The 16,639-nt window shown below is 44.5% G+C and overlaps 1 protein-coding gene and 1 long non-coding RNA gene across 2 annotated transcripts; one reads left to right on the top strand and one right to left on the bottom strand.

Annotated features, from left to right (window-relative positions):
- Window positions 1-493: 493 nt before the first annotated feature.
- Window positions 494-16,286, bottom strand: LOC141989114 (uncharacterized). The gene is made up of 5 exons (XR_012639914.1): window positions 16,087-16,286; window positions 15,872-15,970; window positions 13,130-13,224; window positions 2,392-2,485; window positions 494-543 (listed from the first exon to the last, which is right to left on the bottom strand). It is a non-coding gene; the product is annotated as an uncharacterized LOC141989114 (long non-coding RNA).
- LOC141989113 (uncharacterized) lies at window positions 2,546-4,758 on the top strand. Its single transcript, XM_074955458.1, has 2 exons — window positions 2,546-3,537; window positions 4,129-4,758. The coding sequence occupies exons 1-2, from the start codon at window positions 2,946-2,948 to the stop codon at window positions 4,641-4,643; spliced, it is 1,107 nt and encodes a 368-aa protein (XP_074811559.1). The 5' UTR covers window positions 2,546-2,945; the 3' UTR covers window positions 4,644-4,758.
- Window positions 16,287-16,639: the final 353 nt, after the last annotated feature.

Genomic DNA, 16,639 nt, shown 5'->3' on the forward strand with positions numbered 1-16,639 from the left:
TGTTGAGCCAGACACGCTAGCCAATTGCAGACCTAGGGTCTGGTCCACGCCCCCAAAGCTGCAGACTTTAACAAAAAACTGCTCAGCAGGTTTCCTATCTCCAGCACCCAGACACCCAGCTCCCAATGGGATCCAAACCCCAAATAAATCTGTTTTACTCTGTATAAAGCTTATACAGGGTAAACTTATAAATTGTCTGCCCTCTATAACACTGATAGCACTGATAGAGAGAGATGCAGAGTTGTTTGCTCCCCCAGGTATTAATCACTTAATCTGGATTAATTAATAAACAAAAGTGATTTTATTAAGTATAAAAAGTAGGATTCAAGTGGTTTCAAGTAATAACAGACAGAACAAAGTAAGTCACAGAGCGAAATAAAGCAAAAACACGCAAGTCTAAGCCTAATACATTAAGAAACTGATTACAGATAATACCTCACCCTCAGAGATGTTCCAATAAACTTCTTTCACAGACTTGACTCCTTCCTAGTCTGGGCCCAATCCTTTCCCCTGGTACAGTCCCTGTTAGTTCCAACAGACATCCTAGGTGAAAAACAAGGGCTTTCTCATGACTGCACCTCCTTTGTTCTGTTCCACCCCCTTTTATAGCTTTGGCACAAGGTGGGAATCTTCTGTCTCTCTGGGTCCCACCCCTCCTTCTAAATGGAAAAGTACCAGATTTAAGATGGATTCCAGTATCAGGAGACATGATCACATGTCCTGTGAGACCCCAGCGTCCATTCTTCCTGGGCTGGCCCACACATACATAGGAAGGTTTTTAAGTAAACAGAGCCATTTACAACCAATTGTCCTAGTCAATGGGAGCCATCAAGATTGGATTTGAGTAGTTTTAGGTGCAGTTAAGGATATAAGACTCTCCCTCCAGCCTTTAGCCATCTTAAAATGACATCTGAATATAGAACTGGCAAACCAGCTCTGCAACATACATGGGACAGTGCCTGTGTATGCAGTGCACAGACATCTACATGGGAATGGACATTTGCAACACATCTGGAAGAACAACAGTTACAGAAAGGTTGGTAACTGTTTTTTCACTCTAGGGAGGGAAGGGAAAAGGAACTGAATGAAGACTTATCTGGACAAGCAGTCAGTGCCTGGCAGCTTGGGGTGTAAATCTACCTTGCACTAGCATGCCATGCACTATCTGTCCATGAACCCTGCTACCCTGCACTGAAAGTTCTCTCGTGGACTTTGATCTACACTGCTTTGAAACAGGAGAAGATCAAAGTGCACTAGAGCACTTTCAATGAAGGGCAGCATGGTCCACACAGACAGTTAGGGCATAAATATCAGGGTTGGAAGGGACCTCAGGAGGTCATCTAGTCCAACCCCCTGCTCAAAGCAGGACCAATCCCCAACTCAATCATCCCAGCCAGGGCTTTGTCAAGTCTGACTTTAAAAACCTCTAAGGAAGGAGATTCCACCACCTCCCTAGGTAACTCATTCCAGTACTTAACCACGCTCCTAATGAAAAAGTTTTTCCTATCATCCCACCTAGACCTCCCCCACTGCAACTTGAGATCATTACTCCTTGTTCTGTCATCTGGTACCACTGAGAACAGTCTAGATCCATCCTCTTTGGAACCCCCTTTCACGTAGTTGAAAGCAGCTATCAAATTCCCCCCGCCCCATTCTTCTGCAGACTAAATAATCCCAGGCCCCTCAGTCTCCCCTCATAAATCATGTGTTCCAGTCCCCTAATCATTTTTGTTGCCCTCCGCTGGATGTTTTCCAATTTTTTCACATCCTTCTTGTAGTGTGGGGCCCAAAACTGGACACAGTACTCCAGATGAGGCCTCACCAATGTCGAATAGAGGAGAACGATCACGTCCCTCGATCTGCTGGCAATGCCTCTACTTATACATCCCAAAATGCCATTGGCCTTCTTGGCAACAAGGGCACACTGTTGACTCATATCCAGCTTCTCGTCCACTGTAACCCCTAGGTCCTTTTCTGCAGAACTGCTGCCTAGCCGCTTAGTTCCTAATCTGTAGCAGTGCATGGGATTCTTCTGTCCTACGTGCAGGACTCTGCACTTGTCCTTGTTGAACCTCATCAGATTTCTTTTGGCCCAATCCTCTAATTTGCCTAGGTCCCTCTGTATCCTATCCCTACTCTCCAGCATATCTAGTATGGCAAGCTAGTTCAAGGTAGTGCAAAGAAGCTTGGGGTGTAAATCTATCTGCCCATCCAGACAAGCCCCGAGGATGGTGCAAATTACAGAGGCAAGTGTGAATCTACTGTAAATAGTATGCACATTTGTGGTTTATGTAAATAGTGCATATTTGGAGACACCCTATTTAGAGCCATCTCTGACACCAGGAAATGCTGTGTACAATGTCATGTTGAGTTCCTTGGAAACATACATACAGTAATTCACATTGCTGCTCTGCTGTCACTCTGATGATGTAACAAAATGTGCCTCCTTTGTGTTTTTGTGGCTTTCCATGCCTCAGTGAAGACTCTGTAAAAAATAAATTCCAGATGGCAACAATGAGAAGACAAAGGATGGTCTTCTGGTTAAAGTAAAGAATTGAAGGGAATGGAATCTACAATTCTCTACTCTCAGCCCTGGTCTACACTAGGACTTTAGGTCGAATTTAGCAGCGTTAAATCGATGTAAACCTGCACCTGACCACAAGATAAAGGCCTTTATTTTGAATTAAAGGGCTCTTAAAATCGATTTCCGTACTCCACCCCTGACAAGTGGATTAGCACTTAAATCGGTCTTGCTGGGTCGAATTTGGGGTACTGTGGACACAATTCAACGGTATTGGCCTCCGGGAGCTATCCCAAAGTGCTCCATTGTGACCGCTCTGGACAGCACTCTCAACTCAGATGCACTGGCCAGGTAGACAGGAAAAGAACCGCGAACTTTTGAATCTCATTTCCTGTTTGGCCAGCGTGGCAAGCTGCAGGTGACCATGCAGAGCTCATCAGCAGAGGTGACCATGATGGAGTCCCAGAATCGCAAAAGAGCTCCAGCATGGACTGAACGGGAGATACGGGATCTGATCGCTGTATGGGGAGAGGAATCCGTGCTATCAGAACTCCGTTCCAGTTTTCAAAATGCCAAAACCTTTGTCAAAATCTCCCAGGGCATGAAGGACAGAGGCCATAACAGGGATCCGAAGCAGTGCCACGTGAAACTTAAGGAGCTGAGGCAAGCCTACCAGAAAACCAGAGGGGCGAACGGCCGCTCCGGGTCAGAGCCCCAAACATGCTGCTTCTATGATGAGCTGCATGCCATTTTAGGGGGTTCAGCCACCACTACCCCAGCCGTGTTGTTTGACTCCTTCAATGGAGATGGAGGCAACACGGAAGCAGGTTTTGGGGACGAAGAAGATGAGGAGGAGGAGGAGGAGGAGGAGGTTGTAGATAGCTCACAGCAAGCAAGTGGAGAAACCGGTTTTCCCGACAGCCAGGAACTGTTTCTCACCCTGGACCTGGAGCCAGTACCCCCCGAACCCACCCAAGGCTGCCTCCTGGACCCAGCAGGCGGAGAAGGGACCTCCGGTGAGTGTACCTTTTTAAAATACTATACATGGTTTAAAAGCAAGCATGTGAAAGGATTAATTTGCCCTGGCATTCGCGGCTTTCCTGGATGTACTCCCAAAGCCTTTGCAAAAGGTTTCTGGGGAGGGCAGACTTATTGCATCCTTCATGGTAGGACACTTTACCACTCCAGGCCAGTAACACGTACTCGGGAATCATTGTACAACAAAGCATTGCAGTGTATGTTTGCTGGCGTTCAAACAACATCCGTTCTTTATCTCTCTGTGTTATCCTCAGGAGAGTGAGATATCATTCATGGTCACCTGGTTGAAATAGGGTGCTTTTCTTCAGGGGACACTCAGAGGAGCCTGTTCCTGCTGGGCTGTTTGCCTGCGGCTGAACAGAAATGTTCCCTGCTGTTAGCCACGGGGAGGGGGGAGGGTTGAGGGGGTAGCCACGCGGTGGGGGGGGGCAAAATGCGACCTTGTAACGAAAGCACATGTGCTATGTATGTAATGTTAACAGCAAGGTTTACCCTGAAAGACTGTAGCCACTGTTTTATAAAATGTGTCTTTTTAAATACCGCTGTCCCTTTTTTTTTTGTTCCACCAGCTGCATGTGTTTCAATGATCACAGGATCTTCTCCTTCCCAGAGGCTAGTGAAGATTAGAAAGAAAAAGAAACTCACTCGTGATGAAATGTTCTCTGAGCTCATGTTGTCCTCCCACACTGACAGAGCACAGACGAATGCGTGGAGGCAAATAATGTCAGAGTGCAGGAAAGCAAAAAATTACCAGGAAGAGAGGTGGCGGGCTGAAGAGAGTAAGTGGCGGGCTGAAGACAGGGCTGAAGCTCAAATGTGGCGGCAGCGTGATGAGAGGAGGCAGGATTCAATGCTGAGGCTGCTGGAGGATCAAACCAGTATGCTCCAGTGTATGGTTGAGCTGCAGCAAAGGCAGCTGGAGCACAGACTGCCACTACAGCCCCTGTGTAACCAACCGCCCTCCTCCCCAAGTTCCATAGCCTCCACACCCAGACGCCCAAGAACGCGGTGGGGGGGCCTCCGGCCAACCAGCCACTCCACCACAGAGGATTGCCCAAAAAAAAAGAAGGCTGGCATTCAATAAATGTTAAAGTTGTAAACTTTTAAAGGGCTGTGCTTAAAGTGCTGTGTGGCATTTTCCTTCCCTCCTCCACCACCCCTCCTGGGCTACCTTGGTAGTTATCCCCCTATTTGTGTGATGAATGAATAAAGAATGCATGAATGTGAAGCAACAATGACTTTATTGCCTCTGCAAGCGGTGATCGAAGGGAGGAGGGGAGGGTGATTAGCTTACAGGGAAGTAGAGTGAACCAAGGGGCGGGGGGTTTCATCAAGGAGAAACAAAGAGAACTTTCACACCGTAGCTTGGCCAGTCATGAAACTGGTTTTCAAAGCTTCTCTGATGTGTACTGCGCCTTCCTGTGCTCTTCTAACCGCCCTGGTGTCTGGCTGCGCGTAACCAGCAGCCAGGCGATTTGCCTCAACCTCCCACCCCGCCATAAACATTTCCCCCTTACTCTCACAGATATTGTGGAGCACACAGCAAGCAGTAATAACAGTGGGAATATTGGTTTCGCTGAGGTCTAAGCGAGTCAGTAAACTGCGCTAGCGCGCCTTTAAACGTCCAAATGCACAACTCTACCACCTTTCTGCACTTGCTCAGCCTGTAGTTGAACAGCTCCTGACTACTGTCCAGGCTGCCTGTGTACGGCTTCATGAGCCATGGCATTAAGGGGTAGGCTGGGTCCCCAAGGATAACTATAGGCATTTCAACATCCCCAACAGTTATTTTCTGGTCTGGGAATAAAGTCCCTTCGTGCAGCTTTTGAAACAGACCAGAGTTCCTGAAGATGCGAGCGTCATGTACCTTTCCCGGCCATCCCACGTTGATGTTGGTGAAACGTCCCTTGTGATCCACCAGAGCTTGCAGCACTATTGAAAAGTACATCTTGCGGTTTATGTACTCGCCGGTTTGGTGCTCCGGTGCCAAGATAGGGATATGGGTTCCGTCTATGGCCCCACCACAGTTAGGGAATCCCATTGCAGCAAAGCCATCCACTATGGCCTGCACATTTCCCAGGGTCACCACCCTTGATATCAGCAGATCTTTGATTGCATGGGCTACTTGCATCACAGCAGCCCCCACAGTAGATTTGCCCACTCCAAATTGATTCCCAACTGACCGGTAGCTGTCTGGCGTTGCAAGCTTCCACAGGGCTATCGCCACTCGCTTCTCAACTGTGAGGGCTGCTCTCATCTTGGTATTCATGCGCTTCAGGGCAGGGGAAAGCAAGTCACAAAGTTCCATGAAAGTGCCCTTACGCATGCGAAAGTTTCGCAGCCACTGGGAATCGTCCCAGACCTGCAACACTATGCGGTCCCACCAGTTTGTGCTTGTTTCCCGAGCCCAGAATCAGCGTTCCACAGCATGAACCTGCCCCATTAGCACCATGATGCATGCATTGGCAGGGCCCATGCTTTCAGAGAAATCTGTGTCCATGTCCTGATCACTCATGTGACTGCGCTGACGTCACCTACACGCCCGGTATTGCTCTGCTAGGTTCTGGTGCTGCATATACTGCTGGATAATGCGTGTGGTGTTTAATGTGCTCCTAATTGCCAAAGTGAGCTGAGCGGCCTCCATGCTTGCCTTGGTATGGCGTCCGCTCAGAAAAAAGGCACAGAACGATTGTCTGCTGTTGCTCTGACAGAGGGAGGGGCGACTGACGACACGGCTTACAGGGTTGGCTTTAGGGAGCTAAAATCAACAAAGGGGGTGGCTTTACATCAAGGAGTATTTCAGGCAGGACTTCACGGAGGGTTCCCATAAGAAATGGTGCACCTAAGTTATTGTTCTTATTGGAACAAGGAGGTTAGTCTGGCCTCTGATTGATACGTGGCTAGATTTACCTCGCTGCACCTTCCCTGTGAGTGACTGCAGTGTGACCTAGAGGAATGAGTCCCCTAGACAGGGGAGGGGGGGAAGCAAATGAGTACAAAACAAATCTGGTCTATTTCTTGTTTTGATACACTCCATCTATCTTTTACATCTTTGGCTGGCAGCAGACGGTGCAGAAGGACTGCATGCCATCCACATCTCATGGCTGCCCAGCAGAAGATGATGCAATAGGACTGCTAGCAATCCGTATCGCCTGCCTGCTCACCATAAGATGGTTCAATAGGACTGACTGCAGGACTAAAGAGAATGACTTGATCAAGTCACTCCAAATTTAGTCCCTGCGCCCATGTCTGTCCAGGCGCTCCCGGCCGACGTGGCCAGGAGCACCTCGGACATGACGACAACGGCTACCAGTCCTATTGCACCGTCTGCTGCCACAAGGCACTGGGTTGCTGCTACTGTGTAGCAATGCAGTACCATGTCTGCCAGCACCCAGGAGACATATGGTGACGGTTAGCTGAGCGGGCTCCATGCTTGCCATGGTATGGCGTCTGCACAGGTAACTCAGGAAAAAAGGTGCGAAACGATTGTCTGCCCTTGCTTTCATGGAGGGAGGGAGGGAATAGGGGCCTGATGATATGTACCCAGAACCACCCGCGGCAATGTTTTAGCCCCATCAGGCATTGGGATCTCAACCCAGAATTCCAATGGGCAGCGGAGACTGCGGGAACTATGGGATAGCTACCCACAGTGCAACACTCCGGAAGTCGACTCTAGCCTTGGTACTGTGGAAGCGCTCCGCCGAGTTAATTCACTTAATGCACTTAGAGCATTTTCTGTGGGGGGACACACACTCGAATATATAAAACCGATTTCTAAAAAACCGACTTCTATAAATTCGACCTAGTTTCGTAGTGTAGACATACCCTCAGTGATAGGATTTGCCCTTAGCTGGGACATGATTTTCAGCATTCAGCCCCCCATGTATGTATGTATTATGATTGTCTTTAATCACATGATCACATACTCTCCCCCCCCCCCCCCCCAAAGGCCCTCCACCTTATTCAATGCACAGGATAGACCTGCTCTGAGGATAAATGAGGATTGTGTACTAAAGGAGGCGGCTGTTGTGCAGTACCCCTGTCTCATTTTGTAGTAGAAATTGGAATGTATGTATCACATTAGATGGGGTTGCAGGATGAGAAAGGAAGGATTAATGATTTTTAGGCAATTGAATCTTGCCTTGGAGTACTGAACTCTATTCCTGCCTTTGCCACAGAGCTGCAATGTGATACTGGGCAAATCACGTAAACCAAAGAAGTTGCTAACTGTGTGTTCATTTTCTGAGTGCCCACCTTGAAACACTGCAGCCTGATTTGCAGAAGTACTAAGTATTCACAGCTGCAAGTGAAGTCAATCGCAGTTGTGCTTGAATATATTAAGTGCTATTAATGCTAAGTACTCTTAAAAATCATGTTCTAGGCCTCTCAAATCAGGCACCCAAAATTAGTGGATCCTTTTGACTTTAAACTTTCTCTGTGTCAGCTGCCCATCGGTAAAATAGGGATAGTACCACCAACCCCATCTCACAGGGTTTTATAAAGATTAATTAATGTAATTAATGCTTGTGCAGAAGCACTCAGATCCTATAGAAAAGCCCAGGAAGAAATTAATAATTCTGTCTTCAGAGCAGGATTTGAATAGCATGCAGTAAATAAGGCCTTTGGTCACATATTGGACAATGCCAATAAAACAAAACATTGAAAAGCCACTCATTAATTGAACATCTATCTTGTGGACTGAATGAGGCATGTGATCATGTAATTAAAGGCTATACCATAAATTCTCAAGGGGTTCTTCCTACCTTAATAATGATTTTTTAAATAGTTTTGTGTGTTTAATTTCCTAGCTTTTTAAAAAAGCAAACTGAAAAAACAAATGTCATTATGTGGTGGGTATACTGACACCCACATGGTTCATCAGCAGGAGTGGAACCTTTAGATCCATCACACAGACCTTTGTCATGTGATCTAATGAAGTAACTGATATAGATCTTCACTAGGGGGAGATGAGATGCACACTTCACCAGTGAGTTTTTCACATATTTCCTGACAGCAGAGGAATGATGAGATTCAGGAATTGTGGATTCCATTCCAGACTCTGAAGAGGAGTGTGGCGTGCTCTAGTAGGCAGACTCTTATCCATTTTCCCGAGGCTTGATCCCTTCTGCCCCATCCCTTCCAACCTGTCCCAGTCCTGTCTTTTCCCCCACTCCAATTCTCTTTGCCTATCTAGTCTCAGTCTTCACCCCCCAGGCATTCAGGCACTCCAGACCCTGCATCCTGCCCGAACTCCTTATGCTCAGTCTCCTTGCCCTGCCAGTCACAGTTCTTCCCTCCTCACTCCTTGTCCAGTTTTGTCTCTCCCCACCTCGCTACTGGCTACCAGTCCAAGTTTCCCTCCTTTGGCTCCTTGTTCAATCTGCCTCCCTGTCTCCTTGTCCCAGTCTCATTTCTCTCCCCACCTCCCAACTCCTTGCCAGATCTCTCTCTCTCTCTTCATTTCCCTGCCCCCGTTCTCCCCCCCTCCATTGGTTCCTAGTCTCCTTAGCCAGCAAGTCCCAATCTCTGCCCAGTTCCTCACTTGACCTCAGTGTTCTTTTCCCAATCAGTCACAGTTCCCCCCACAAATCCCAGTCAGTTTCTCTCCCCCACCTCTTCAATCCCAGTCTCACTACACTCCTCCCAATCTACTTCTCCTCCCCTCCCCCCCACTATTCTCATTCCTTCTACATTCACATCAGATAGTTTACTCTTCCATGCTGCCTGGGTCCCAGTAATGGGATGTGGGGGAGTGTCAAAGGAGAGAGAGAGACCCTGCTCTCATTTCTGGTGCCAGCTCCGCTCCACTCCACCTGAGGAAAGCTAGGAAGAAGCAGTCTTTACAGCAAAACTCCTTGTGAGCCGGTTAGCCCAGGGCTGGAGCATGCTCGGGTGCTCTGGGAATGACACATGAGCAGTCTGGTCAGCACTGGGAGCTATGAGAGGTTCACACATGTTCAACAAAGATGGACTCCGGAGATTTTTAATGTTAAGCTCTAGCTTATCTGAGTGTGTATAAACTGCAATTTTTCATAGACTTCATAGGTGGATGGATTTTCACATCCCTGGTGCAAAGGTCACCTCTACCCCTGTGCCAAATTTCAAGTCCCTGTTCCAAAGCAGGAAGTGCTAGAACTGTTATAAGAAAAGGTCTCAAGAATTTTTTAAGATCGGGCAAAACATATTTTTCCCTAGCCTCATTCTCAGAACTGAACCATTTTGGCTGAAATGTAAAATATATAAGCTGGAGGCAGATGAAAGCCTTCAATTTTTTAAAAAAGTCTGTGATTTACATTAGTAATTCAAATTTTATTGATCGTGCTTGTCCTGGAAAAGAGTATGGATTACTGGACAATGACTAGGTTATGATATCAACTATCAAGCAAGTGCAACCTGAATGAGGGATGAAATTCTTCCTATTCACACCCCTACTCCATATTTTTCACTTCTCCATGTAAGACTTCCAGGAAAACAGGAGAAACTAGACTTGATATTCTTAATATTTCTAAGGTAAAAAGTAAACTAAAACAAAAAAAAGGTTTCAAGCCTTCTTTATCCATTGTAAACAAGGGTAACACTTCCCCACCCCCTTTTTTTAACTCCCTGTAAACTTTCCTACCCACTGATGTGTCATAGTTACTGGATTAGCCTCCCTACTCTGCGGTTATCTTTCTGCCATGAGGGATCAGCATGGGGAAAGCACAGGACAGTCCACGTGGAAGTGAAAGAGAATCCTGAAAGCAGAAGATATGAGTACCATTTCATATTCGTGGACGTTGAGGCCTATCCTAGAAGAACTGTTGTAACTGAAGATAATAGATAGTACCTTGGTTCTTTCACTGTGACAGTTCCTGAAGAGTGCTGAATGATGTGCAGTCAGTGTACAAATGAATGCTGAGTGATGCAGCATACCATCTACAATTTTGCAATCTTACTCCCTTACTTACATCCATGGAATCTCACTGAAGGCAGTAGGGTGGCACAGGTGTAACTGGGGCCAGTAGAGAATTGGTCACTAGCAGTGTATTTATAATGGAAGTATAATAGGATTTGAAGTGAACCAAATTTTAAAATAGTGTCATTCTTTATGGCAAAAAGGCATGATAGGACAGAATCATTGTACAATTAATTTAATGCTGGATAGTATTTCTACGCACAACCCCTAATATTGTCTTCCAACATTTCAAAATTATTTTCTTTTGTTTATATTTCACAACAGCACTTCAATAAAGAATGACATACCAAAAAACCCCTCAGTCTTCTGATTTACAAGTGTAATTGAGCTCATGGCTTGCTGGCTGGTAATCTGTGATTTTAGGACACTGTTTATTGTCAACATCTACGCCTGTCACCAAAAGCAGGCGCTGGATGTTGTCTTCTCTAAATCAGGAGCTAATGGATGATGTTGGTCTTTACTTTCTCTCAACCTTTCACCAGTTCATGCTGTTTCAGTATACTCTGCTGATGTAGAACTCTGTAAGCCCTGATTAGACACAAGTGAGGACATCTCAATGACAGCTTTCGTTTCCCTAAAATAGGGGTCTGTGACTGGAAAAGCACTTCACAGATATCAGTGAGGTTATTTCTAATCCAAACTGGACCCTCCTGCTGGAATTCACTAGGGAGTGTGTCATTTGCAGAAGAGAGAGAAGTGTTTTATTTCAGGGTCTGGAACTCCTACTTTAAGACAGTATGTAACTGACATTTTCTCCCTCTCCTGAATATATCTGTGGCTTTTATTTCTTGTTTGGAAGAAACACTGTAGTATAAAATAGTTTAAAGGACATTGTAAATTAATTTGCTATTTTCCAGTTGTCTTTTTTTATTTGAATGGATGAAATGAATGTTATACAATAAATTTAAAAAACAAACAAGCAAACAACCTATCCTCCCCCTATACTTAGTGTTCTCTGAGGTGATCTGACTCATTCCACGGGTGTGTCCACCACAGGGTCTGGAATTTATCTTCCTAGATATCCTGAGGAAACAACCTAAACAACTACAATACCACCTTCCCATAGGAAATGAGGCCTGCAGGCAATGCATGCTGGGATTAATTTAACCACCTACTATGTCAGTACTATGTACTAATTAATTATTATGCGTTTCCATAAAGTATAATTTAGAAGGTATCCAAATAATTACCAATCAATAAAGACATTTTGCAAACATTTTCTGAGATCCAGAGGATCTGCTCATGCCAGATTGGGCACTCTGTCTCATTGTTAAACTCCTTTCAGATACTTTTGGTCAAATCTGTGCTTATTTTCATTTGAATGTCACCAATGACAATCACGGAGCTTTCGCTGGTGTAATTTAGGGCAGAAAGATGGGGGTGGAGGGCAGACCTTCGGCTAGTATAAATCATCGTGGCTATACCAAAGTCAAAGGAGCTACTCTGATTTATACCAATGGAGAATCTCACCCTGAACGAAGCACTTAATCCATAAAGGGAGGTCACTTGAGGAGATTAGAAGAGAGATTAAGCAAAAAGTAAAGGAATTTAAAACTATTTTGAACAGGCATGTAATTTTATTTCTGTAACTTTGTTTCCTGCGTGCAGCAATATCACCCGGTACTGGGAAGATCTTGCAAACTCATCTGTGTCAGGCTGGTGAATACTTGGACATTGAAAACTTAGGACTTAGCTATAGTAGGGATATTTGTATCAGCATAGCTGTGCTAGGGCAAACTCCCTGTGTAGATATGCTACTCCAATGTGATATGGGACTTGCACTGGTGTAGTTTATCCTGGCTTTAAACTGGGTTAAGCCACACAAGTGCATCAACTCTGGGGGCTTGCACCAGTGTGGCTACATTGATTAAAAAATACTCCCAGTGCAAACCGGCCCTTAGATGAGTCAAGGAACAATTGCATACGTAACAGGAAGGGATGTTGGTGTTTGGGTAGATAACCCCCTTCCCTTTGAGGCAGCCCTACTCCATTGCCCCAGCATGGTTCTGTGGGGCACTGTGCTGTTCGAAGGTGCTGTCTTTTGGATGAGATGTAAATTTGAAGTCCTGATTATTTGTTGCCATTCAAAATTTTATGGCACTTTTTCCAAGACTTGATGTTATCTGTGGTGTCCTGGCCAAATTTAATCACTAATGACAACATTCCACTTCCTTAAATTTGCACTGCAGTTGACAACTGTGCTTCTTTGTCCTTCCTGTTGTATGGTGTTGTGCACAGTTAAACACCTTCTGTGTTCCACCAATGGCAGGCGAAAGGATTTCTTTATTAGTTTACATTAGTAAAATATTTTTTGAGCCTGAGGGAATTTTTTTTCTTCTTCAGCTCAGGATAACTTAGCTCGGTTACAGTATTCTCCCCTTTAGTTTATGGAAAAGATTAATTAGCAGTGGCCTTTGAATTAGAAAGCAGCCCTGTCCAGTGTAGGTCATGATATTTCTCTGTGATTTATATTTACTGCACTGTTAGAACATAAGTGATGTTTCCAGCAGGGACTGTCAAACAATCAGTTCACACATAACCTGGGACTATTTCTGCTACATAAGCAAAGTGGGCTAAAACTAGAACAGGAATTGAATCAAATCCAGGATGCTTACCTTATCCCTCAGTGCTATCGCCACAAGATACTATTTCAGACTTTGAGGACCAGGAAAAGCTGAACCCTTCCACAAATGCCATACAGGAATTGGTTCTAATGAAAAAGAAAAACAATTTTCTCTATTACCATGATGTACCTGTCCTACTTTTATGCTGAAAAGATCACCTTGCATCATCTTTCAGATGCACTGTACCAGAACATATATTTATTTTGTTGTTGTATTGGGTGCCATACTTTACACTAGCAGATGTGTTCATCCACAGATGAGGTACATATCCAATTTACAAGGATAAGGAATTTTTCTTAATGACTGCACACGCAGTAGTTTACTATAATTTTTTCTTTATAAAAAATTAAATGCAAAAACCTACATTAGTGCAACAAAATATGAAGATTTGATATAAAAGTCTAGGTTCTGACAACCTTACCTTGGCCATTGTGCGTAGACTGCATGTATTGAGGTATATATTTAACCGCATAAAGAATTATCAAAAAAGTGTATGTAATATGGGTTAATTCCTTTTGAAGTGGGAACCTGACCTTTAAATTCTTGAGTACTCTATCCTGTCTAGTTTTAAATGACAAAAGCAATATTAAGACTTCCTTGTTAGGAAATTTATTACTGACACCTATATATTTTCTTTGCTCAATAATAGAGGACATGGTGTAAGATAAATTTCTTCATTCATTTTTCTTTTTTTGAACTTAGACTGAGGGTACTTATCGGTAAGTGGGGATGAGGTGAATTTTACCATTTGTTTAGTATATGCACACAGATATATCATGAGGTGATCCGATGGAAACTTAGGGCTTGTCTACACTGGCACTTTACAGCGCTGCAACTTTGTCACTCAGGGTCGTGAAAAAACACTCCTCCTGAGCGCTGCAAGTTTCAGCACTGTAAAGTGCCAGTGTAGACAGTGCACAGGCACTGGGAGCCATGCTCCCAGCACTGGGAGCTATTCCCCGCGTAGGGTTGGGTTTTAGAGCGCTGGGAGAGAGCTCTCCCAGAGCTTTGCCATGACTACACAAGACACATTAAAGCGCTGCCGCAGCCAGCACTTTAACATTGCTAGTGAAGACATGCCCTTATTCTCATTACTCCTAGTTATAATACTGTGGATAATCCTAAACAATTCCTGCCCCTTCTTAGTGTTTAATAATGCTTTGCCCTTCTCTAGCCTCATTTGTCCAAGAATCTCAAAGCATTTACAAACATTAATTTAGCCTCACAAAGTCCCTGTGAGTTGAGTATTTACTGGTGAGGAAATGGAGGCACTTAAGGTCTGATCCTGCACTCACTGAAGTAAATGGTGGCATTCCTATTGACTTCAATAGGTTTGAGCCCTGAGCATGTCTGTGGCAGAGACAAGAACACATTTTTTTTTTTACTCTGTCTTTTGTCTTAACCACAAGAGCATCTTTACATCCTTCAAATGCCAGTACACACTTACATCTCTTAATTTCTTCGTTATTTTAATATTTGCTCTTTTCAGGGAAATTGTGAAGTGTAGAGGATGGCTTCCTCCCTCCCTCCTCCTCCTGCTTCATACTTACCTTGGACATAGTGCTTTAGTTGCTAATACTGTAAACCAATCATTTATATTTAAGGTGCCCACCAATGCTTGTACACAGGACCAAATATCCATTATTGTTATAAAAAAGGACCAATTTTTCTTTAGATGGTGTTTATTCCACTCAGGAATGTTTGGGACTAATGTACTGTCAGTTCCAAGCAGTAACTCATATGACCTATAATTGTTCTGAAGAATCAGTTAGGGGGATCACTGCAGGGAAGCAATTATTCTCTTGGCAACATAAGTTTGCCCCCTCAGTAAAAAGTTTATATATTCCAAAGTAAATGTCTTTCATGCTGCTTAGCTTAGTTCATTTGCTACTGCCTGCAATGTGTTGATTCTCCTAGAGGACCTTAGTTTATCCATCTCGTCTTCCCGGTAGCAGTGCTAATGTGTCCAACTGGATGCAGTGCTGAAAGCCTCCTTATGTATGTCATAGCTAATACTAAGAAAAGGGTACTTATGTCACTTCTGCCTAAAATCTTTGGAAGGTCTTTTTACCTGGACAGTTTTCTCCTTTAGGTTCTCTTTTATTGAGTAATATTACTGTAAGGGTTCTGAATACAATGACAAACTCATCTTAATAAGGGACTGTATTATCTGATGTGTTTGTACAGCATGTAACACAAAGGGGCCATGGTGGGAGTGTGCACATCCTAACACATTTTTAATTAGTTGCAATGTAACTCTGGTCACACCATCAGAAACTAATCAATTATGAGTAAGTAACAAAAAGAAGCTAGGTTTTAGAGTAACAGCCGTGTTAGTCTGTATTCGCAAAAAGAAAAGGAGTACTTGTGGCACCTTAGAGACTAACCAATTTATTTGAGCATAAGCTTTCGTGAACTACAGCATGAAGTGAGCTGTAGCTCACGAAAGCTTATGCTCAAATAAATTGGTTAGTCTCTAAGGTGCCACAAATACTCCTTTTCTTTTTGCAAAAAGAGGCTAAGGTGTCAATTCGTGGCCTCAGAGTAGTAGTCAGGGAGCCTTAATTTCTTTGTCAATTGTACACCAGCTTGAAATATGTCAAGGGTTCAACACACAGAGAAGCTCTTAGGAGAAGCCATAAAGAACCCATCTTTTCTCTCTAGTACAACACTGAAGGTTTAACTAGGATGAAACCCTAAAACAGCAGCATTTGTCTTACCACTCCACCTCACCTCAGCTTTCCAGGACGGCTGCAGGTGTCAGCATTTCAGTGTGATTTTCAGGATTTAGACACAGGAAGAGGATTCCCTCCAGCTATTATTTTCTTAGTTCTGTAGTACGGCAGAGATTGGATAGGAACTCATTACGATATCAAATTTATTTTGACACCTTCTTATGTAGAGCTATCAGCTCCGACTTGGCAGTAAGGGCCATTTAGGAGGGTCACCTTGAGATGAAGAACAAGATGTCTCTGTGCTTGTCTCCCCCCGTCCCCCCTTACTGCGCGAGGCTGTAGCCCATCTCTGGAACCCTGAGGAGGCTCCCTCAGGAGGCTGTCGCTTGTCGCTAGAATCTTGCAGAGGGCTCCATGAGGAGGCTGTCCCATTGCTGGAATCCTTTCTGGGCCCCGATGGCTGCCAGCTGCAGTCCCTTGGCCCCTGGGGCTGAAACAAAAATAGCCTTATTCATAATACAAGCTGTTGCTTTAAATTATAAGGGATTTCCTGATCCTGTTTGCGGTCTAGGGGGCTCTACAGGGAAGTGTGCAATCTGGGTCTTCTGCAGTCTGCAAAGAGCCGTTGTACAGCACGGTGGGGTGAACTGTGCCAGTCTGCCTTACTGAGCAGTCTGCTTTCTGTGTTTTTGGTTCTTGAGTGTTTAACGTTCTGGATTTTAACAAATAAAGTAGTGTTATGTTGCAATCTTCCCGAACAAGTATCTTGTGTTTTTACCTAACATATCTGGTTGCATGCTGACTCTAACATCCCTCTCCATCCCCA

This window comes from Natator depressus, chromosome 6 (genome assembly GCF_965152275.1).
Source record: "Natator depressus isolate rNatDep1 chromosome 6, rNatDep2.hap1, whole genome shotgun sequence".
In the NCBI taxonomy this organism is placed as follows: Eukaryota; Metazoa; Chordata; order Testudines; family Cheloniidae; genus Natator; species Natator depressus.